The 23,654-nt window shown below is 41.6% G+C and overlaps 1 protein-coding gene across 1 annotated transcript in view; it reads left to right on the top strand.

Annotated features, from left to right (window-relative positions):
- Positions 1–23,654, top strand: part of LOC144784026 (syntaxin-binding protein 4-like) — a 1,158,996-nt gene that overhangs the window by 129,035 nt on the left and 1,006,307 nt on the right. Inside the window, exons 4-5 of the mRNA XM_078662726.1 lie at positions 1,806–1,875; positions 5,535–5,609. Of these exons, the coding sequence (XP_078518852.1) occupies positions 1,806–1,875; positions 5,535–5,609 (145 nt within the window). The remainder of the gene's footprint in view (positions 1–1,805; positions 1,876–5,534; positions 5,610–23,654) is intronic.

Genomic DNA, 23,654 nt, shown 5'->3' with positions numbered 1-23,654 from the left:
CCTTAAACCCAGTTGAGACCTGGGTGGATATATGTAACAATACAACAATTTCTCAACTGGTAATCCTTTAGTAGACAAATACATAAAGAAAACAAGTCAATTGTAGCGCAATGGAGAGAAAGGGGACCTCAGTAATTAAGAAGAAACAAGTAAATTGTTCTGCATTTAAGCAGTTGTATCACCACTAAACTACATTGTATGCAAGTGTAATCCAAACATTGGTGTACACAAATGTGCTCGTGTAGAAGGTGAACAGCGCAAGTGACACGTTAAATAAAGTGAAGTAACAGCCACACACGAAGACACACGAAGGCTGGAGGTGGTGCACACATTATCTTATCTAAGGATTGTCTTTTATGAAAAGCACATATGGAATAACATTGTAGCTAACAGACTCCGGTGTTAGAAAAAAGCATAACGGTCATTTTTCACTTTATTAAGAACTCAGGACTAAACCCATCCTGGAAATAGAAAAAAGTATGTCAGACTAAAGCTATCTCCATTGCCATCTGTGGGGCAGGAGTTTGGGGAATGGCGGAAATAGACTCATTGCAGCTCATAGAGGATGGTATTTATAGAAGATTGTAAGCTCTCCCTCGTAGTTCCCCTAATTGTAATTGCCACACTGAACTTGTCGCCCCATTTCTTTTTGACATAGTTCGTTTAGCACTCTTCTCACTGGGGGAGTCAATTTAGAGAAGAGAGAAGGACAACCTGAACCACAGCATTTTGAGGGATTGCTTAGACCTGGACTTTGCAAATAAAATCAGGTGGTTGCAATATGTAAAATGTTCATTGAGGTCTTTGGGCTTACTGGAGATTTACGAGAAACCACACCGCTGTACATTAATCTCCAAGCTCTAGAAGTAAGGACATTTTCTTATTCAATGCTGCGAGAGAGAGAGAAGGGAGGCCAATTGTATGAAATCCTCTGTGAAGCTATATCAAATGTACCCCTCCTTCACACAGGATATGCACTGATACCTAGCTACAGTGCCGAACTTCCACCATCGATTCATTTTAGTGAGGTTTCGCCTAAACTATTTACTGCTGATTTTGGACTATCTCCGTAATGTTTATTCTGTAGGAGATTTGTCTTCATGCTGCTGTGATGGGACATCACCTCAAACAGGCTTACATATTTTATTTTTCTGTAGATTGTACAATGTGCAAAAACAAATATTTATTTTGCCACTCTTGCACAAATATAATTTTAGGCAATGCCGGGCAGCGCTATTTTTTATTCAAATGCTTGTTGATCCCTTTGTATGCCACTCTCTGGTGTCATTTCCATGGTCCACTTGGAAGAGGAGGAGATCTAAAACTGACAGTATTTTTGCGTAATATAGCCATGTTCAATTTACTATTTTTATTATCAATTTTATAGAAATGGAATGATGTTTTTTAACATGTCTTTTTTATGCTTGATGGCTTTTAATGTAATAATTTATCAAATTGTATTTTGTTACAAATTTTTTATCCTTGCTGTACTGTGTTATTATATAATGTTTAATGTTGCATATATTGTATGTGCTTTATATGCTATAAAAATATAGCGAAATAAAGAACTTTGACTGGCTCACTGACTGATTGCCTTTGCTGCTCTGTTATCAGTAGCGTGCTTGTGTGTATAGTTGTTTCCTTGGTCATTAGTTCAGTGGTTCTGTGCTTAAGAGCATTCCCACAGCTATGAGATGAATGTCAATGTACTTCTTTTTTCACCCAAAAGAGAACGCCCTTTAGCACTTTTCTTTCTCATGCAAATTGTGCTGGAATTGCTCATGAGATTTGCATTTTCTTTTCAGGTCGTCTACAACCAGGAGACCAGATCCTCGAAGTAAATGGAGATAGTCTGCTGGGAGCCACCAATGAGCAGTATGTCACAAGGAGGCAATGCGTTGGATTTCGTTTTAGCAATGATTGTTAGCACATAGCCAGTCAACAGAGAAAAGTGTCTAGAAAGAGACTGCTGGTCTATAGCAATGTACAATGCAGGAAGAGCGTCGCCAGAAAATTAAAATACCTCACATTTTCAGTCACATCGCTAATGGCACCAGCAAAAAGCGAGTGAACTAAGTGAGCCCAACACTCCTTAAATGGTTCCCTTCATCCTTTGAACCTTTTGTCTATTCATCCATCTTTTCTCTCAACCTCCTGTCGATCCATCTATCATTTCTCTCTTCCATGTATTCCTCACCCATCTGTATTTCCGTTCACCTTTCCATCCATCATCTATTCTAACCTATCTAGACATCATCCATCCAACCAATCCAGCCACCCATTTATGAATCTCCGGTCTACCCATCTATAATTTCCTTCATCTAAGCATCTATCCTTACAGGTCCCATCTATCCACATATCGATATATTCATCTTTCAGACAGGCATCCATCCACCCTTTCACCTATGTGTCCACCTATCACTCCACTCCTCCATGAACCAACATTTTACCAATCCATATTTTCATCCTTATGCCCTTTCTATCATCCATTCTTTCACCTTTGCATCCATCCTTTCATTTGTTCTTCCATTCACCCCTCCTTCCATTGACCCTTCCTTTCTTACAGCTTTTCTTCCCCTTCCTTCTCACCATTTGTTTCATGCACCCTTCCTCCCTCTTTCATTCTTTCTTTCTCCATTTTTCTCTCATAGATTACATTCTTACCATTTCTTTCTTAACTTTCTGTCTCAAATGGTTCTTTCTTTACTCCCACCATTGCTTTTTCTTTTAACTCTGTCTCTCTCTGTCTTTTTCATCATTTTCATAATTTCTCCTTCTCTGTAATATAGTAACATTTTAAACAGCGCAGTGTCCTGGCACTATCTAGACCAACTGTCAGATAGGAATAAAAACACAGGATGGCAGTGTTTTTTCTTCCTTTCCGTGCCATAGAATTCCCTTAAGTGCCATTTATGAGCCATATTGTCTACAGGCCTGCAGATAGAAGAGGCCCATAAACGGTAACCAGTTTTTTAGTGAGACCCAGTGTAAGAGACTCAAAAAATGTGCGTGAGAGGATCACTGACATAATATCGAATACAAAAATATAGAATTACCAAAATATCGATGACAAAATATAGAATGCAAAAATATCGAATCAAAAATACCGTTAAAAAAATATAGTTATCCAAAATATTGAATTTTTTTAAATGTCTTAAAAGTAATTTAAAATTAATGAAATAATAAATATGATTAACTAAAACATACTTAAAAATACTTAAATAACCTTAAAATTATTAAATAATTATTGTAAGTTATAAAAAAAACATACAATTTTATTTTTTTAAAAATATATATATTAACGTAATATTAATAAAACGTTTATACAATATGCTTACCATAGGATAGCAGGAGGGTAACATTTACTATTACCAATCCAGTGAGTGCAACAGTAGGGAAAACGCTGGATAGCATAGGGGTAAAATGTACTATTCCTACTCCAGTGAGTGCAACAGTAGGGAAAGCATTGGATAGCGTAGGGGTAAAAATTACTATTCCCACTCCAGTGAGTGCAACAGTAGGGAAAGCGTTGGATAGTGGGAGGGTAAAAATTACTATTCCCACTCCAGAGAGTGCAACAGTAGGGAAAGCGTTGGATAGCGGGAAGGTAAAAATTACTATTCCCACTCCAGTGAGTGCAACAGTAGGGAAAGCGTTGGATAGCGGGAGGGTAAAAATTACTATTCCCACTCCAGAGAGTGCAACAGTAGGGAACGCGTTGGATAGCGGCATGGTAAAAATTACTATTCCCACTCCAGAGAGTGCCACAGTAGGGAAAGCGTTGGATAGCGTAGGGGTAAAAATTATTATTCCCACTCCAGAGAGTGCAACAGTAGGGAAAGCGTTGGATAGCATAGGGGTAACAATTACTATTCCCACTCCAGAGAGTGCAACAGTAGGGAAAGCGTTGCATAGCGTAAGGGTAAAAATTACTATTCCCACTCCTGAGAGTGCAACAGTAGGGAAAGCATTGGATAGCGTAGGAGTAAAAATTACTATTCCCACTCCAGAGAGTGCAACAGTAGGGAAAGCGTGGGATATCGTAGGGGTAAAAATTACTATTCCCACTCCAGAGAGTGCAACAGTAGGGAAAGCGTTGGATAGCCTAGGGGTAAAAATTACTATTCCCACTCTAGTGAGATTAACAGTATGGAAATTAATGATTTAATATATTAATAAAAATAAATTAAATATCAATACCAATAAAAAAATTAATTACAAGTAATTACCTATGTAATATTATGTAATAATGAATCAATTAAAAAGAAAATTAAATATCAGTTATTAAAATTAATGACCTATTCATAATTAATTAATTAACAGCGAATTAATTTTCAATAACAAAAACTAATTAATAATATAAATTAATTACCAATTAACAATGAATTAACAATAAATAAAAAATCAATACCAATAAATAAATAAAGATTATTTACTTAATTACAATTAAATTACTTCCCACCCTACTCCCCTATAAACTCACAATCCGCTACGGAAAATAAATAAATTAAATTAACATAATTATCAATTAATCAATGAATAAAAAATAATTACCAATTAAAAATTAATTAACAATTAACTCAAAATGAATACCAATAAATAAATAAAAATATTTAATTAATTATAATTAAATTACTTCCCACCCTATTCCCCTATAAACCCACAACCCGCTACAGAACTAAAACGCAAAATTAAATTAAAAATAATTAGTAATTTCTAAAAATTAATATTTAATTTAATATAATTAAATTACTTCCCACCCTATTACCCTATAAACGCACAACCCGCTACATAATTAAATTATGCAAAAATTAAATAACATAAAATTCATTACTTAAAATAAATTACAAAAAAATATACACTTTTCACACATATACTAACATACAAAACACTTTAAAAAATTCGATGTTAATAAAAATTCAATATATTTTAATATCTATATTATACACTTTGACATTTTGACTTTCTATATTTTAAAAATTTATATTAAATTACTTACCTTCAAATCGATATTTTACACCACTATATTCTGTCTATTCAATATTTTGTCCATTCTATATTTTGACTTCGATATTATGGCTATTCTATATTTTAAATTCAATATTATGTTTAGTTACCGCGTCAGTGTCCAGGTGTCAGCCACTCTGCGGGATGGCCCTGAAGACCGTAACTTCCCCCTAGTGCTCAGTGCCAGTAACATTCCACTCATAGACGCAGCCTCAGTGACTTCACCTCTTTGACTCAGTCAGTGACTTCATCTTCAGTGCACCACATTTGATGACTTCTAGCCAGTGCCCTGGTAACAGTGAGTACAGGCAGTGCCCCAGCTTCAGTGACTCCACCCAATGCCTCAGTGACTGTAACTTCATATCAGTGTCCTACTGTCAGGGACTCAACAACAGTATACCTGTGTCAAAACCTCAAAGTCGACGCCCCACTTTCAATAACTAAACCTCAGCAATGGTAGAGTTAGTGACTCAGCAGTGGTTGCCCAGTAACAGTGACATACCTGCTTGTTTTCTCCATCTCCACAGGGCTGTGGATATCCTGCGAGCTGCCTCTGCCACCAGTCACATGCGCCTTCTCATTGCTCGGGACGATGATGCCAGGTGAGACTGCTTACGCCTTTAATGGGTTGGGCACTGGTGGGTGGGCATCTCTAAAGGGCTGGTGTTGTATCCCTTTAACTAACGCTCGGAATTGGAATGCCTAGTGATGTTGTGTTCTGTCTCCATGGTGCAGCTATTGTCCCATCGGGATTCCTGCTTGATGACTCGACCTCACTACGGCTTCACCGGAGTGCTTCTAACTTCTTGGGTTTACCCTTGTACTTCGAATTTCAATAAACTTCTCTTCAACCAACTCCACGTTTCATACTAATGTTGTTAAAGATACAACATTATTTTGGTGACGAGGATGGCTAAAAAAGGTGCGACATTGTAGGATAGGGTAACCTAGATAAAATGGAAATCATGCTCAGACCAGCAAGTGATACTCCCATAATTTTAGGAGATATGCCCTTTTCTTCAGTTGATGTTTGTACAAATAGTAATTCATATGAATTGGATGCACTTCTTAATAAGTACAAAGAAGTTTTTGCTGACCTGTTAAGCATAAAGTTAGGAGTGAACCCCTCAGTGTTAGGAAGGATTTAAAAGATCTTTTGGACTGTTTGTGCAAGGACAACATTATCAAACCTACTGATTCTTCAGAGTGGGTTTCGGCTGTTGTTTTAGCACAAACAAATAGTAGAAATGTGCGTCTGTGTGCAGACTTATGCTCATTGAACAGAAATATCCTTGTGGACTGTCATTCTTTGCCACTTATTCAAGAAATGTTAACGGCAATCGGAAGGGTTACTCATTTTTTGCTTATTGACCTTCAGTCAGCGTATCACCAGGTTGCTCTGTCAGAAAGGTCACAAGATCTAACAACATTTGTCACTCCCTTTGGCGCTTTCAAGTACATGAGGCTGCCTTTTGGATTAGCTTCCACAGCTAGCGTATTGCAGTAACTGATGGATTTATTATTTGGAAGCTTTAAAGGGGTGCAAGCCTTTCAAGATGACATCTTGATTTTTGGAAATGGTATCGACGAACATATCACTACTTTGGAACAGGTTTACAAATTTTACATGATAAAAGTATGACAGTATCTAAAGAAAAATTTAGTTTTCTTGTGAAAGAATTAGAGTGTTTGGGTAATTCCATTACCTGTGAAGGTATCAAACCAAAGAAAAACTTAAATGATGCTATTGTCAATGCTCCAGCACCCGTGGATAAGGATTCTCTGAGGTCTTTTTTGGGACTCAGTGAAAATTATGCACGTTTTGTGCATGGTTATGCTCTATGTGTTGAGCCCCTGAGATGTTTAACTTGTAAAAGTGAAACATTTATTTGGAAGCAATGTCATGAAGATGCTTTCATTAATGTTAAGGACATGATCACAAATGCGCCAGCTTTGCAACCATTTTCAGGTGGTTTAAAATGTACTGTCACTGTGGATGTAAGTTCTGTTGGGCTAGGAGCTGTTCTTACTCAGTCACAGAAAGGGAAAGAATGTACCATTGCTTTTATTTCACAAACTTTGAGTAAAGCTGAATCTAATTACAGCACGGTTGAAAGGGAAGCCCTTGCTTCTACATGGGCTGTCAAGAAATTCAAGAGTTATCTGTAGGGTCATTCTTTTGATTTGCTGACGGATCACAAACCTTTAGCTTTCTTAATAAGTGGCTTTAAGCTTTGGCTTCTTCTAGCCTAGTCAGGCTTATCTCAAAATTGCAGGAATACAATTTCGAGATTAAACATATATCTGGTGGGGCAAATTTTAGAGCAGATTGTTTTTCTAGCTTACCTCTAAAAGAGAGCTTAGATGATACTGAGTATTCTGATGATGAATGTGTTGTTTCAGCAATTGATGCATCAGGGTGCACTGTTGGAGTAATTTCTGAGAAAGATTGGGTTCAACATTATGATACGGATGAAGTTCTCAACAAGGTCATAAGGTACATTACCAATGGTTGGCCACCAGTTAGAAACTTAGAAAAGTGTTTGGTACCTTTTCAGCAAGTTTCTTCTGAATTAAGTGTTGAGAATAATTTAATCACTAGACATGGTTTGTTTGTTCCACCATTTAAATTAATTGAACCTTTGACAAAGCTGTTCATTTTGGTCATCCAAGTATGTCGGGCACTGAGAAATTGCTACGTAAGTTTTATTGGTGGCCTGGTATGGACGCTTGTGTTGAGCAATATATCAATAAATGCCCTGAGTGCTTATTATCTGATAAGCATTGGAAAAATAGCAAAGTTCCAACCTGTGTTAATATTTTGCCTAATGAACCTTGGGAAAAATTAGCAATAGATTTTTCAGGACCTTATAATGTTCTTTGCAATGAAATGAAATATCTTATTGTTCTCACTGACTACCACTCTAAATGGGTTACGTTGGATTTTGTTTTTTTTCCTACTACTGATTTTGTTATTGAATTCTTGGGAGAAAAAAAAATTGCACTGAATGTTTTCCAAGGAAATTAGTGTCCGATAATGGTACTCACTTCACATCAAAGAAAATGGTAGATTTCTTGAACAAATATTGTATTAAACATGAGAAAACACATCTGTATTGTCCTGCAGCTAATGGTTTAATTGAGAGATCTAATACTTTTTTTAAAGAGGGCATTCAAACAGCATTGGCATCGGGATTAGATGTGCATAAGTATTTATGATGAGAAAGTTTGGAGTTATCTTAATACTGACTGTTCCATTGAATTTGGAAATAACGGATTTCCTGAACTGTGGCTTTCTGTAGTGGAATGTGGGAATGTATTACTCACAAAAGGTATTGGCAAGGTATTAACTTTTGGTTAGAAGGTGTACAGGTAAATATATATTTTCGAGGTAGATTAAGACCTGATCGGCAGCAAAGGATTGCCAGCTTATTGTATGAATGTTTTATGGGCCCAGGTGAGTATGGTGTTTTAGAAATAACCCAAGCTGGTAATCTCGCACCGTCATTGGCGCTGAATAGCAGATGTTTGTTATTGAATATTGATGAACGAGTAACTTTTAAAGACAATCAGTGTCAGATAGTTTCCAAACTAGTGCAAGACCGCCCGAGTGGAAGATAAATTATAATTATGCTTTAAAGGACAATAATGACCTGGAGATGGCGAGAAAATGACTGCAGCACGAGTGTTATGATCACCAGAAGATTTTCTATAGTATCCCAAGACATCAAATAAATCCAATGTCCATGAGAAAGGAACAAATAGTCGATCATTGAGTAGCACCCACAAGCCAAATATGTTGAGCTTAGGTACCTGCTTCTCCATTCATGCACCGATGCAAGTAGAAAGTTCCTGACCTCTTGAATCACAGGGAACCAAAGGCAACCTATCAACATGACTGAGTGAAAATTGTAATCCCAGTCTGCAATTTAGCATTAAAATCTCAGCAAATAACCAAATGTGGCTTGCATGCATGAGTACTATTTGTATTTAACAATTCATCAACAAATTGAAATAGGGATTTAAAATTACCAATGTTTGATTGAGCAAAATCATTATTGTAAAAAGTTATGTGATTAAACCATAAATCAACTGGGCATTTAACCCAAAACCCCTAAAAGTGCTGGGTATACTTATTTAAGACTTTATCCATAACATTCATCGAAAGCTTATACAAAGTTGCCAAACCCATTTTAGCCCGTCTGCAATGTGAGGGAATAGCTAGAATAAAAAGACAATCAAAACCATTAAAGAGTAGGTTCTAAACAGCCCATCTTTCTTGGAATAATACAATGTCCTAACTGTCAATAAAGGCAACCCACTCTTTAGATTTCATTTTGAGTCTCAACCCTGCAGTGTTTCAGCACATAAAGCTCATAGTAAGGATTGGCGTGTTTAATTTGTTAGCATGCATTTCGGTTGAGGAGGAGATGTGAGTTGAAGAAATAACAACATCCATTGGCAATCGGCTGGCCAATCTAGGTTATTAAAGCCCTGCAGGGGAGAGAATCTATTGTTTGCCTCCAGGACAGGCTCAATAGAAACCAACAAACTCCCTAGTGGTGCTACCTTCACTCTCTTGGGAGAAGTGCAAGGAGGCTTATAAAAATAGGCAAGGGGGAGGATTCCAAAGCATGAATTGTTCTTATAAGACATTCTAGAATTGTCTAGAACTGGAACATTTGCCAAGATAAACATGTGGCTGGAAACTTCAGGGGAAAGGCTTAACACCGGCAACCTACTGGAGCTTGAGCTAGAACCTGGTGGACGTGAGGAGAAAAACATCAGCTGTGACATAGAAGTAATGCTGCCTGAATGCGCATGAAGACCAGTATTAGGATTTATGGGAACTGGAACATTTATGGCATTTACAGCATGCGCATTCACATAGTTTACAACGAGTGTAATCAACACTGACTACAACCTGGTAGAGAGTAGTTCAATCCCTGGTATGCTATAGCGGAAACTCCTGAACCAGGTAAACATTCACCTGGGAGGAGTACCACCCCTTTTGCTAATTGTGACTCAATCTTAGCCACCCTTGATGGTAAGGGAAGCAAAAGCTCTTTAAGCAGGGAACTGAGCCTAGAACAAAGCTTGTTAACCAAAGATGTTTTTGATGAAATGGGGCTGGCTGAATCCAGACAAGCATTAACTCCTTTGTCCTGGAATCTGGGCTGGTAAGCTGCTTTTCTTCTGCATTTGACTGTAGGATCAATCGTAGGAGACTCAGACGTAATGGTTCATCCATGCAATAGACTGTTCTGCGCAACAACTTAGGTATGGTCGATAATCTCTAGAGACATCGGGGGTGGCAGGGAAGGATTCTCACGATCAAAGGAGAGTCTTCTTCCAGCTGAATCTATCTCCTTTGATACCACCCTGACTGCATGCCCAAGAAAATGATTCATAGTTGATCCCTTGGATGGCGCGTGTGTCGTACCTGATATCTTGTGCTGCTTACCCATGTCCAAAGCTGAAGGCAGTTGGAAGGTGGAGGTGAAAGGCGGTGGTCCCCGCCCAGCCTTCTCCAGTTGCGTCCTGCACCGTAGTCTTCTCCAGCTGCTTAAGAGTGCGCAAATAGTGCCTTTCATGCAGGCCTTGCCTTCAATACACAGAGTTATGGGTTTTGGGGTCCTTGCCAACTGGACCCAAGATTCAGTGCTTAAATAGGTCAAATCTAAATAGACTCAAGAAAACCAGGATAACCCTCTCCGATCAGTAAAAACCTTTAGCAGTTTGGCTTTCAAAGAAAAGACCATTTAAACAGCTATACGTTTTTTAGGACCAGGAAAAAGGACAAACTACCAAACAAAAAAAAACGGGAAGTGTGGAAAAGCAATGAAGAAACTGTATGCAACACTGCAACAGCAGGAACCTTACAACTGAGGCTTTGCATGGGCATACTTTTAATACATTTTATACATCACTTTAAATAAGTTGTAATACATATTAACAATTTTTTTTTAACTTTAGTTGGGAATTGTTTTTATTTAAACTTCAAAAATTATTTCATTTTAAATTAAAATAAAAAGAATAGTGCTGTATAATGTATTTTAATGTGGTCTAAATTCAGACTAAATATACAAATATATACATCACTTTAAATAATTTTTAATACATATTAACAATTTTTTTTTACTTTAGGTGGGAATTGTTTTTATTTAAACTTCAAAAATTATTTCATTTTAAATTAAAATACAATGAACAGTGCAGTATCATTTATTTTAATTTGGTCTAAATTCAGACTAAATATACAATTTTTATTCATGGTAATATTTTAACCCAAAATATATTTACAATTTTTTCACGTTTAATAAACATTTTTACTTTTCCATATACTGTACCATTGGGATATAAACATCACCATGATGGTGTCGAAATATATGAATTTAATTCAACATTATTTCGTATGTGGTTCGATTTTACGTCCCTGCCTCCATTATTTTCTATGGAAGGGTGTTGCGTTATCAGTGGTTGGCCATGTTTGGCGCTGGACTTCCTACTTCTCATTTTTGGCAGAAGTAACCTACACTTTTTAATTTGGCTCCTGTTTCACGGGGTGGAGAAATTTCAGTTCACAGTTTTGAGTAACTTGAGTAATAAGGTTACTCAAACGTATAATAGTAAACATGCATGTTTAGCTTACTCAAAAGTGTAAGTTATCATTGTAAATTGCCCCAAAAGTGTTTCAGAATCATTTGCTTTAATAATGATACCATGAAAATGCTTTGTCACTAGACGCTCCAGGGGCTAGCGCTCTAGTGTTTGCAAGTGCCCTTTGACAAACACTATTTAGGGGACCAGTCGGCCTCGCGCGGACAAACGAATAGGATTGTCATGCTGTTGCTGCTCTTTTAGAACTTCTGCTGCTCAATAATATTTTTAGGAGTACTTTGCTCGTTTTTAAAAATTGTTTGTGTTGTGGTGATATATTTTACAATACTGATTCTGTAGTAATCCATCATTGTATTCCATGCTCCCCCTATGCTCGCATTGCCTACAAATTAATAAAGACCCTGCAGGACTCACCAATCGGGTGAATTTAGCGCCGCCTCACTCCCGACCGCCATTTTGGGTGTGGGCTTAGAAACGCTCCAGGGGCTAGCGCTCTAGTGTTTGAAAGTGCCCTCTGCCACACCTTATTTAAGGATCAGTATGCAAGCGCGCAGCGCACGCGCCGGAGGAGCGCCAGAGGAAAGCCCGTCTGTGCCCGTCTGTGCCCCGGACGGGCCTAGGGTCAAGAACGCTGTTGGTTGTAGGTATTCCAAGGACGAGCTATTAGCCATAGGTAAGAGGGTAGAGGGAACATCTCAAAATGCTCTACCACAGTCCTCTGTAATGCTGGATTGTGGGCTGATCAATAGTAGATCCCTGGTAAAACATCACCAGGAAGTGTCAGATTTGCTAATTGACATGGACCTAGATGCCCTATTCATCACGGAGACGTGGACTAGTGTGGACACCTCTGTAGAGTTGGGTTTTTCGTGCCCGGAAGGGTATAAGCTATTCCATAAACCTAGGCCACTAGGAAGAGGAGGGGGGCTTAGAGTGATTTATAAGAACAAGTGGGACTTTTCCCCCCTACAGATCGATGGGGTGGCGGGGGTGGAGCTACTGGGGTTCTCCTTGCAAGAACCAAAAGGCAGGATCCTGACTGGATTGATATGTTATAGACCACCTGGTGCGGATACACAATACCAGGTGCTGTTTGACACCATTGCTGCCCTTGCCCTGACCCACTCCAGAATGCTGATCCTGGGAGATTTTAATCTATGGGACAATGGGTCCCTGGGAGCCATCTGAGGGATCTGAAGGACATCTGTGGAAACTGGGGCTTTGATCAGCTGGTACAGAAACCAACTCACTCAGGGGGACATATCTTAGATATGGTCTTCGCCAACCCGACTGAGACTAAGATGATTGATATCCTACCTCAGTGCTGGACCGACCACTCCTTAATCCATTTCCAGATCTCCATACTCACTGAGGGGAATGGAAGTGAGTGCCCGGTGACACAAAGGATAAAACAAAGTCTATCTTTATAAGCAACATATCTTATGATCCAGAGGAATTGGTAGACTTGAACTATCAAAAGTATTGCAATCACATCATAAATACCCTGGATAGATTTGCCCCTCTGAAAAAAATAAAGAATAGGAGGAAACCATCAGCTCCCTGGTTTAATGCAAGGCTGAAATTCCTACGCAATGTATGCCGACAGGCAGAAAGGAAATGGCGTAGATGCTATTCAGAGCCGGATAAAAAACTGCTGAAAGTGGAACAGGCAAAATATAAAGGAGCTATTGCCAAAGCTAAGGCACTCTTCTATGCCACTACTATTCTTCAGTCCCCTAACAGTACCAAAACCATTTTTAATATCATAAGGGATCTCTCACACCCCACCTGTATGAGTAATAAGGGGGTTGCAACTCAAGAACTATGTGATGAGATTGCGATCTATTTTGAGGAAAAGATTGCTAAAATTGTGGGGGGGCTGAAGGAGGAAAGGGCTAGCTGCAAAGATGCAGTGGCACAGATAGAAGAAGAGGAACCTCTACCAATACTGTCATCATTGGAAAAATTCACCCCTCTTACAGAGGAGCTCTTTTTTAGTCTGGCCCATAATGTGTCATCAGGGTCGCCTTTAGACCCCCTTCCGCATAGGATCTGGAAGGAATATGGGCCAGAGCTGTTTCCCTGGATGAATCAGATCTGTCGCCAATCCCTTGAGGAAGGTATAGTGCCGGAAGCATGGAAGCAGGCAGTGGTCACCCCCCTGCTTTAAAAGCCTGCAGTGGACCCTACTATTCCGGCTCACTTCAGGCCCATATCCCTCTTGCCCTACCCGATAAAAATCGTGGAAAAGGTGGTCAGTAGGTCCCTGTCAGGATATTTGGAAGACAACTGCCTACTGGACAAGGACCAACTTGGCTTCCGCCCAGGCCACGGAACAGAAACTTCATTGGCAACCATGCTGGACACCCTTCGAATGCGAGCCGACAATGGCAACTCCTCAGTCTTGGTGCTGTTGGATATGTCGGCCGCATTCGACACGGTTTGCCATGCAGTTCTGCTAAGTAGGCTGGAAAAACTGGGCGTGAAGGGCAAGGCCCTGAGGTGGATACAATCTTACCTGACAGGCAGACAACAGGTGGTGCCCTAGCACCCTTTTCATCTCCCAAGTCCCTGGTCTGTCATGGAGTACCTCAGGGCTCCTCGATCAGCCCTATTCGTTTTAATCTCTATCTGCAGCCTCTGATCCCCATGATTAAATCCTATGGAATAGATTTGAGAAACTACGCCGATGACACTCAACTGGTGTTCTCCTTAGAAGGAAGACAGGCGGTGACCATGGAGACCTTTCAGAACTGCATGAGCAGGGTCTCCAGGTGGCTGAAAATAAACTCCCTCCAATTTAACAAGGGGAAGACGGAGGTAGTCTACTGCTCGTCAGCTAAACTGAGTCAGCAACCCTCCTACGAGATCAGGCTTGCGCTGGGAGCTGATCCTTGCATCCCAGTTAAGACCGTGCGCAATCTAGGGGTACTGTTTGATGCGGATCTCCAAATGACCTCTCAGACCAATAAAACCATCAGTGTCTGCTTTGGACTGCTGAAAGTGCTCAGACAGATTTTGCCCCTTCTGCCTGATGAGTCTGGACCGCTAGTGGTTAGGAGTGTGATCCTGGCCAGACTGGACTACTGTAACTCTCTATATTTAGGGGCCCCCTTATACATATTACAGGGGCTCCAGAGGGTCCAGTCTATAGCGGCCAAGCTGGCACTTAAAAGACCTCGCAGTTCCTCCACTATGTTTGCGCTCAGAGACCTACACTGGCTGCCAATCGGGAGTAGAGTCGCTTTTAAGTCCCTATGTATTGTGTACAGAGCCCTGCACAACATGGGACCTATTCCTTTACAGGAAAGGCTCTCCTGGTATAAGCCCACCAGATCCCTGCGCTCCTCTAGCCTGGGTTTGGCAGTAACTACCAGGATCAGGAGATCGAGGATGGGAGGCAGAGCTTTCTGCACTTCTGCATCTAGGCTGTGGAACGAGCTTCCCCAGAACGTTAGTCAAATTGACACCCTGTTGGGATTCAGAAAGAGCCTGAAAACATGGCTGTTCGCCAAAGTCTAATCCCCTTGATTCCATCTAATAGTTCCGGCTGCTGTTTTATATGACATGACAGCTAGTGTATTGCTGTTCCATCTGACTACTTTCCTGTTTGGGCGCCAGGATACCCGTAGGGTGACAGTTGCGCGTTATAAATAATAAACACAATACAATACAATGAAACCCATTGAATATATTGCCAAGACACACATACTTTCTCAGAATGTACATGCCCCTTTGACTACTGTATCAGAGAATAATGCAAGTTTCTTTTCCAGTAGAAAAGCAGGGTACTATTGTGAGAAGTTGGCCTGGTATATGATATCCACTATTCTAGTGGGCACCTTGCACCAGTGCAAACAACCCTTATTGATGGTAGGTTGTAAAGTCAACCTTATAAAAAGCTATCCTAGTGGTAGCTGTGGAGAGCAGCCTTCAGGCTAAGACTTAGAGGCGAGTTAAGCAAGTTGTCTTACCTATTATAATCTCTTGAATGATCAAATGAAAGCACACCACACAAGGTATATATCAAATATATATGTATTTATTCTAAACACAACCCCTCTGGACTCTTTATGAGGTCAGAGGTAAAAGTACAATACAAGGAACTTAATTAGCATACGATAAGTTGCACAGTATATGTTGTGCCCTATGGGCCTCACAAACCAAATACTAAAATAGTGGTATAAGAACCACGTCTGGAATAGAAAGCAGGCCTAGGGCCTGTAGAATTGCTGGGGCTGCTTAGAACCACCAAAGTTTAGGATGCAGGAGGCCCACGGGAGACGCGTGCAGTGTCTAAATACAGCCGCGGGTTACCATTGACTTTCCATGGAGAACGAACAAGTTACAATTTTAAAGATTAAGGGCGCAAGGAGGTGAACTACGCTAGAACCCTTTTAGACTAGGACACTTGGAGAGTCAATACCCAAGGGAGCACCAGAGTACTCGTGTTACCTCACCCAGGGAAGCCGGGTGCATAGGTGTCTTTTCGTGTCGGATTCGTCGTTGATTCCAATGGAGAGCTGCAAAGAAATGCTGCAGACAACCAGAGGAAAAGTGTCCAGGTGGATCCAAGGGTGGATCGAGGATGTGAAGAACCTGAAAGCAGAAGGGACAGAGTCTGGGTCACTAGCCAGTGACCAGGATGGTGAAAAGAAGATGCAGGTCGATGTCGGGTGATTTCAGGTGCAAGAGGTGAAGTTTGTCTCTTCAGCCATGAGGTCCAGGAGACGTCGACGATGACCAGGAGCTGGATTCGAGCTGTCCCACAATGGATCTAGTTGACTGCGGTGTCGATATCCGGATTGGACTCAACAAGCCTTGGCAAACGCAATCCATGCAGAATGTCGAGATTGGAGAGGAGTAGGAGCAAGCCTGGAGCAACCAGCAAAGCAAAGTAAATCAAAGATTGGCCTTCGAGGGGGCTCACTAGCCAACGGACTAGGAACCGCGAAGGCGTGTCAATCTGCAATGCACAAAGCGGGCCCAAAGAACACTCGTGGAGTGTGGGCCTCTGAGCTTCAGTGCATAAGGTGCTGCTCGGGGCTAGGGTTTCAAATACCCCAATGCACAACTTCAGGATACCTCGGGAAGTAGGTGCAGGTTGCAAAATGCAGGATGTCCAGGAGTTCCGGTCCCACGTCTCTCGTGTCCTCTACAGGTCTCAGCTTTGCTGGGAGCGCAGGTCAGCGTCAGAGATGTCTGACGGTGGGAGCCTCGACAATGCAGACCGGCAAAGATGCCATTGGTGCCTGTTTGAACAGGGTGGTCACTCCTTGACCACAAGGGATATTTCTTCCGTCTTCCAGTCGATATGGAATGCCGAAGGTCCAAGATATATGTTGCAGAGTTTTGTCCAGGGTAATCTAAAGTCCTAGGGACTGGGATCCTATTCTTATAGTAGGATTAGGGGTTGGGCTAACTCTAAGGTCCCTCCTGTGGTTGGACCTGGGGTGGGGGTGGTTACACCCCTTCCCCTGTGTCCAGTTTCGCGCCAGAGCTGGGGCTGAGTGCCCCAGCAACCGGTTTGAACTGGGAAATGCATGGAGAACCTTGTGTGCCCCAGGCAGTGTCTGAAAAGCATTCACTGAATGCAACCCACCCTGCCCCAATACACTAAAGCCTGTCTAGGAGGTGCTGGCACCTCCCTGGACAGGAAACCTATTGTCCAGGCCTCCCCTGCCGGAGTTTCGTCCAGCAGCAGGAGGGCAGACTTGTGTCTGCGGCAGCAGCATCCATTTTGTGATGCTGGGGCTCTGTTTAACTTTAACCAGGTTTACCAGTAACTACATGTCTTCTCCCACTAGAAGGGTGGAATGCTACCCCCGCCGCCAGAACTGGCGGGGGGGGGGGGGGGGTAGTATTCCAAAGTGTTTGACTCCTTACACGACATGTTTTGATAAAGCCAAACCAAAGTTAGCATTAACTGCGAGGATTATAATGCACTTAAGAGTATATGGTATGGCTATATCATAGAACAGCTAAAAGGAGATGGTTCCAACAGCTGCGGGGGGCTCAGCTGATGCTAGGGCACCCTCTCACATAAAACCAAGCACTCTACCTCCAGGATTGTCAAGGCCTGCCATAGAAGTGACTTATAGGCTAATATGTGTCTATATATATTTTTATATGAAAAAGCACTCCTTGTTCCGTTAATGACCGGCGGAACCCAACAGGTCTGGACCTCCAAAATCCCTCTCAATGCAGCGAATATCAAGCAAAGAAAAGTCACTCCTCAAGTGAGTTGCAGGATGACGATTTATTCAATTCGAGACGACGCGTTACACTCCACTAGGGAGCTCGTTCACATAGCGCGCTCAGAAAACTTTAGGAATATTTATAGTAACAATAAAGGTAGGACAATACAAAAAAATGTGTGCACGCCCTCTCTGCATTTCATGATAGAAATAGTGAACAGACTAACTAAAATGCAAGTGCAAAAATAAAAAGACAGACTGGTATTTACAAATCAGTTTGAAGTTCATAAATAGATAATGTGATCAAATTGGGACATAGTCATTCAAACATAAGATATGGAATTCATCACTAGATAATACAATCAAATTGATATATGGTATTACAAGTATGGATTTTTTTCAATGTGAAAGAACAAAAGATTACTTTCAAAGAAATAACGACATAGTGCCATAAAATAGAAAGAATCACAAGTATTCACAATAATTAATTGAAAAACACATTTCCAATGTTGCGACATAATGCCTATTTTCAAAATTCATGAGTGATCACATTTTGGTGCTAACGATAAGATGTACTGTCTGCACAAAAAAAAAATGACCAGAAAAAGAGCTGTGGTGACAAATTATATGTGGGAAAAAAACAATAATTGAAGCTTTCACCCATAGCATAAAAAATATATACAAAAGGCACACAGCACAAATTACAAGTTGATGACAATCTTGTTCCATGCTAATAGAATACAATGTAGAAATAACTAAACGAATCACTCAGTTCCAATATAATATTTCTACATAGGTGTACAATTTAAGTAGTCACCAGCCGGTGACTAAATCTAGGCAGTAACGCCCTAGCAGCCAACTGAGATATGAAAACATGATGGTATAAAACAATAGTAAAGAACACCTTTAGGATTGTCAAGGACTAGAGATAAAGCATAAGATAGGCAAGTTTATAGAAAATTGCTCAGGTCTTCCGTTAAATTAAGGCCGTTGGGGGCCTTAGTGTCTAAGGACAATATGAGATGGGACTCTTTCTGCCTAAGTAGCTTCATGCGGTCCCCACCCCGGCCGGACTGAGGTACCGAACATAAAACAGTATACTCAAAATCTTTGAGTTTTTTATCATGTACTGACCGAAAATGCCTAGCTACAGGATAATTGTTGTCACTGTTGACAATAGCACGAATGTGCTGGAGAATTCGTTGATGTACAGGGAGCTTAGTGCTTCCAATGTACTCGAGATTACAAGTGCATTTCAATTTGTACACAACGAATTCAGACCTGCAGGTGAGATATTCGCGAATAGGTATCGGTGTTGTACTGAATGCTGTAACATAGTGTGTACTGTTTTTAGCGAAAGTACAAGCACGGCAGGAGGTGCATTTGAAGAATCCTGTTTTGTTCACAAGCTTCTTTTTGAGTGGACCTTCTGGCATCGGCCTATCTAATGCATCGCGCATGGAAGGCGCCCTTCTGAATGTTATAGTCGGTGTGTGAGACAGTAATGGTCCAAGAATGACATCAGTCAAAATTATGGGCCATTCTGTACAAATGATGCGTCTGATCTTACGTTCCTGTGTGCTGAAGTTGGTTATGAGTCTCACAGTGCATTCAGAAGTAGGAGTATTTAAAACCTTAGGTGCAAGTAGTGTTATGCGATCTACTGAGCATGCTTTCTGAAGGGCCTGTTCTAGAATGTGATTAGAGTAGCCTCTATTGAGGAAGCGCTGTTTAGACTCTTTGAGACAAACATCAAGTGAATCTTTGTCACTGCAAATCCTGCAGATGCGTATAAATTCCCCATAAGGGATGCTGCTGATGGTGTGAGCCGGATGAGCGCTCCGAGCATGCAAAATTGCATTGCCCGCTCTAGATTTGCGGTGTAGTCGGGTTTCAATTCTGTTATTTCTTATGAAAATTTGAACATCTAGAAATTCCGCTGCATCTGTTGTTACAATGGATGTGAATTTAAGATTCAGTTCATTAGTATTTAAATCCATCACAAATGCATTGGCTTCCTCCACTGTCCCCTTCCAAATTATACAGACGTCGTCAATAAAACGCCAGTAGTTGACAATATTAGGTAGCCATTGTTGGTGCGTGGTTCTGAGTTCGTGCTCCTCCCACCAGCCCACATGCAAGCAAGAGTAACTGGGGAAGAAACACGAGCCCATCGCCACACCACGCAACTGCTGGTATATCTGGTATATCTGGCCCTGAAAACGGAAAAAGTTAGTGGTAAGACAGATCTTAATCATTTCAATTATCATATTGTTATGATCCCGAAAACAAATGTCTCTCCTGCTCAAATACTGATCACAGGCATTAATTCCTTGCTGGTGGTGAATCGAGGTATATTTTTTTATATATATAGGTATACTATATCTAAGTAAGGGGTGATTTCACCACCTTACCCAGGCTGCAAGTGCAGACATGTGGTGTCAGTTTGGAAGGCTAACCAGGGGTGGCACAATACATGCTGCAGCCCCTGGTAGGCCTAGGGTGGACCTATGCCCTGGGTACCTAGTGTACCATATACAGGGGCTCACAAGAGTGACCCAGTAACCAATCTGGTATTTACCTAAAGTACATGGTATCAATTTAGAGAGAGAACAGCTAGGCTGTGGGCCTGATTAGCAGGGCCACAGCCATACTAAAGTCGAAAAACCAGTGAATCACAGCAAAAATAGGGGGTAACCATAGGAAGCAGAGCCTACTCCCCTACAACTATACAATGGAAATACAATCTTACACATTACTGTGCAATGAGAGTAGCATGCTGTTCATAAGATTAATGTCCCTTGGAAATATTTCCTATAAATTAATGCGACTTGTCATGATGTGCCAGTCCTAAGCAGGAACCCCACTATACCACTTCTCAGTCTATAGCCTTCAGTATCTACAATAGCTGGAATTCATGGACTAAGACACCTATACATGTCTCTTGGTCTCCAAGCCATCGTTTCACGGATGCCAACAGATGGGACTCACCTAGAGTCTTGCTGCATGCAAATAAGGACCAGACTTGCTTCTGAGCAATTGAACCATTAATACACACGCTCTCACATTGCCACAATCAATGCCAATCAATACAGACCAGAAAATAGCTAACCCTGGGCGAAGCACTACGCTCCGCTCGCGGAGTTTGCGAAGTTTTTGCAACTTCGCACTACGCGAGCGGCACGTAGCACAGTGCGAACATGCGTAGTGCAGCGTAGCGTAGTGCAGCGCTCATTTTTTGCTTGTTCGCGGTCCTGAACATCATGTTCGCGACCGCGAGCAAGCAAAATGACATCCCGGCGAGATTCTCAACGCGAGGAGGTCAGGTTTCTCATTGTGAGTGGTTGCGCATGCTCGCGACCGCTCTCAATGAGAAACTACCTGTTCGCGTTGAGAAAGCTGCCGCTCGAGTAATAATCTCCTCGAGCAGCAGAAAACTACAGCTCGCACTGTGCAAGATGCCGTTTTCAATGCTTGCACAGTGCCGGATGCTTGTCCGCACTGTGCAATCATTGAAAACGCATCTTGCACAGTGCGAACATGCTACTACGCAGCTCGCGTAGTGCTACGTGAAGTTCGCGTAGTGCGAAGTGCACTTCGCGTAGCTTCGCGTAGCGCTACTTCGCGAACTATGCCCACCCTTAAAAATAGCCAACTTGAGTGTTCACAGATATTCAGAACAGACCTTTTTCCTTAGCCTGCTCTAAAAATCCAGGAGTCTCTGAGGATATTCAGTGGAGCCCCTGTCTCCTACTTAACCCACTCAAGGACCTGGTCATACTTTAGAATCTCAATAGGGTGCAGCCCATCCTTCTCCGGCTCCTTGAGTCTTCTGATCACAGGGATAACAGGGGTAGTTAGAAATCCCTTTTATCAGCGCCTCGCATTGCACAAAGGGTCTTCATGATATCTTGGTCTCTGGGACGTATCTGGAAAGTGATTTTCTCCTTGAACCTCTTCACACTCAGAGGCTTACAACATTTTCTGAGACTCAGGTCTACAATTATTCACTAGAACTTTGGCATGCTTTCCAAGAGGATCCGCAACTACTCTACGCTGTTTTCGACAGCCATATGCCCAGTTCAGTACACAAAGGCCCACCTCTCAATAGACTTTGCTGGTCCGACTCAGACAGAGTATAAAAACGGAATCCCTCTTACTGACCAATGCATTCCTAGGCGAGCCCATGGGAAATTCTTCTTGGACGTTATTGCAAGTGTGTAGGAGCTGTTAATTCTGAACCCCAGGAGCTAAATATGCAGAAGCACCATTACATCTGAGGGTGCAAAATTAACAGGGATTTTGGGTTAAACCCTGGGAATCCCCCGTAGATCTGAGGAATTACTAAGGGAAATATGTGTCCAATACCCCATTACTTCCTCCTCTCTCAAAGTTTATTCCAGGGATTTCAGTTGCTTTAAGCAGCTTTAAATTCCGGGGGATGAGAGGTTTGTAGAAACACCTTGGTCCTTATAATTCCAATGCAAATTGCAGGCCACCCTTCTTGAGGGTGATAGTGCCTTTATTCTTGACAATTCACTTGTTTGGTTTTATAATTTAGAGTAGTCGACTTCCTCTACACAGATGTCAATTTCCAACATTTGATGACTGCATTGATGACAATGGAGTGTTCAGCCGTTAGTGAAGGCTACAGCTTTAATTAGTAGGGACTTTCCCTGTCCACCTCTTGAACCTTTGCTCCCCTCTGTTCCCATGTGTATGAACATGGTTTGCTCCTTCCCTTGCATCAGAAAGCAGGGCTTGTAAGAAGTACAAGAGAGATTGGGGTAAAACTATTCGCCGGGGCATAAGGCTACTTATAAAGTATCATGAGGAAACATCATGCTGCCATTAAAGTAATGCACGCAGCTTATTATGGATTTTAAATCTGGCCTGCTACTAATGGGTTTAAAGAGATCTTTGAGATCATCAAAAACTTTTGACATACAAGGCCTGTAGGAGTCGCACCACACCCATTCAAAAACTTTGCAATCAGCCCTAAGATTTCTTGAAGGACAAAATTCTTAAAATCCAGTCGAATTTGCTCGAGCTCCCAGTCTGCCTTGCATCACACCTGAGGGCTGGAGCTTCCACTCACAAACAGGTGACTCTCTCACACTTCAGCCATATAACCTTGGAGGAGTCGCAGAAGGCCCTACTTGAGTGCAAGTCAGGCTCCCTAGTCAACCCCTAGCCACCTTCTATGGTACTTCTTGCAGCAGAGGCGGTCGACCTGGTCTTTAATTAAGTAAAACAGGTTAGGGTGGCCCTTTGATTTGAAAAAAAAAACCTTCTGGGTGACCCTTCCCACTTTAGACCTATCTCTCTATTGCCTGCAGCTGCCTTGATGTTCGATAAACTTCTCAACACTCGGCCCACGAGTACCTGGAGCAACACAGGCTATTGTACACCAGCCTCTGGCTTTCGTCCCTGTCAGTCTTGCTTTCGTCGCTAACATAGCAGGGAGACAGCACTGTTAGAAGTGGCAGATTACATGAAGTTGGCACACAACCAGGGTAAGAATGCCACCTTGATTATATTCAACCTGTCTGTGACATTCAACAACACCTCCTACTCTATTCTATGCATCTCTTAGCTGATTTCGGGACCGTGAGCCTCTTCTGAATGGCTGGCACAATCCTTGTGGCTAGCCCCTTACTTATCAGATTTAAAATCTTTTAACCATGGGATGCCGCAGGGCTCTTCCTTAAGTCCCCCTCTTTATAATGTGTACATGACTCCTCCTGCTCCCTCAGCTGAGTCTTTTGGAATCAACATCCTTTCACGTGCAGTTGATACGCAGCTGCTTCTCTCGGTGGAGAAGGGCTCATA

Source organism: Lissotriton helveticus, chromosome 10 (genome assembly GCF_964261635.1).
Source record: "Lissotriton helveticus chromosome 10, aLisHel1.1, whole genome shotgun sequence".
Lineage (NCBI taxonomy): Eukaryota > Metazoa > Chordata > Amphibia > Caudata > Salamandridae > Lissotriton > Lissotriton helveticus.
This window is presented reverse-complemented; position numbering and strand designations above follow the sequence as displayed.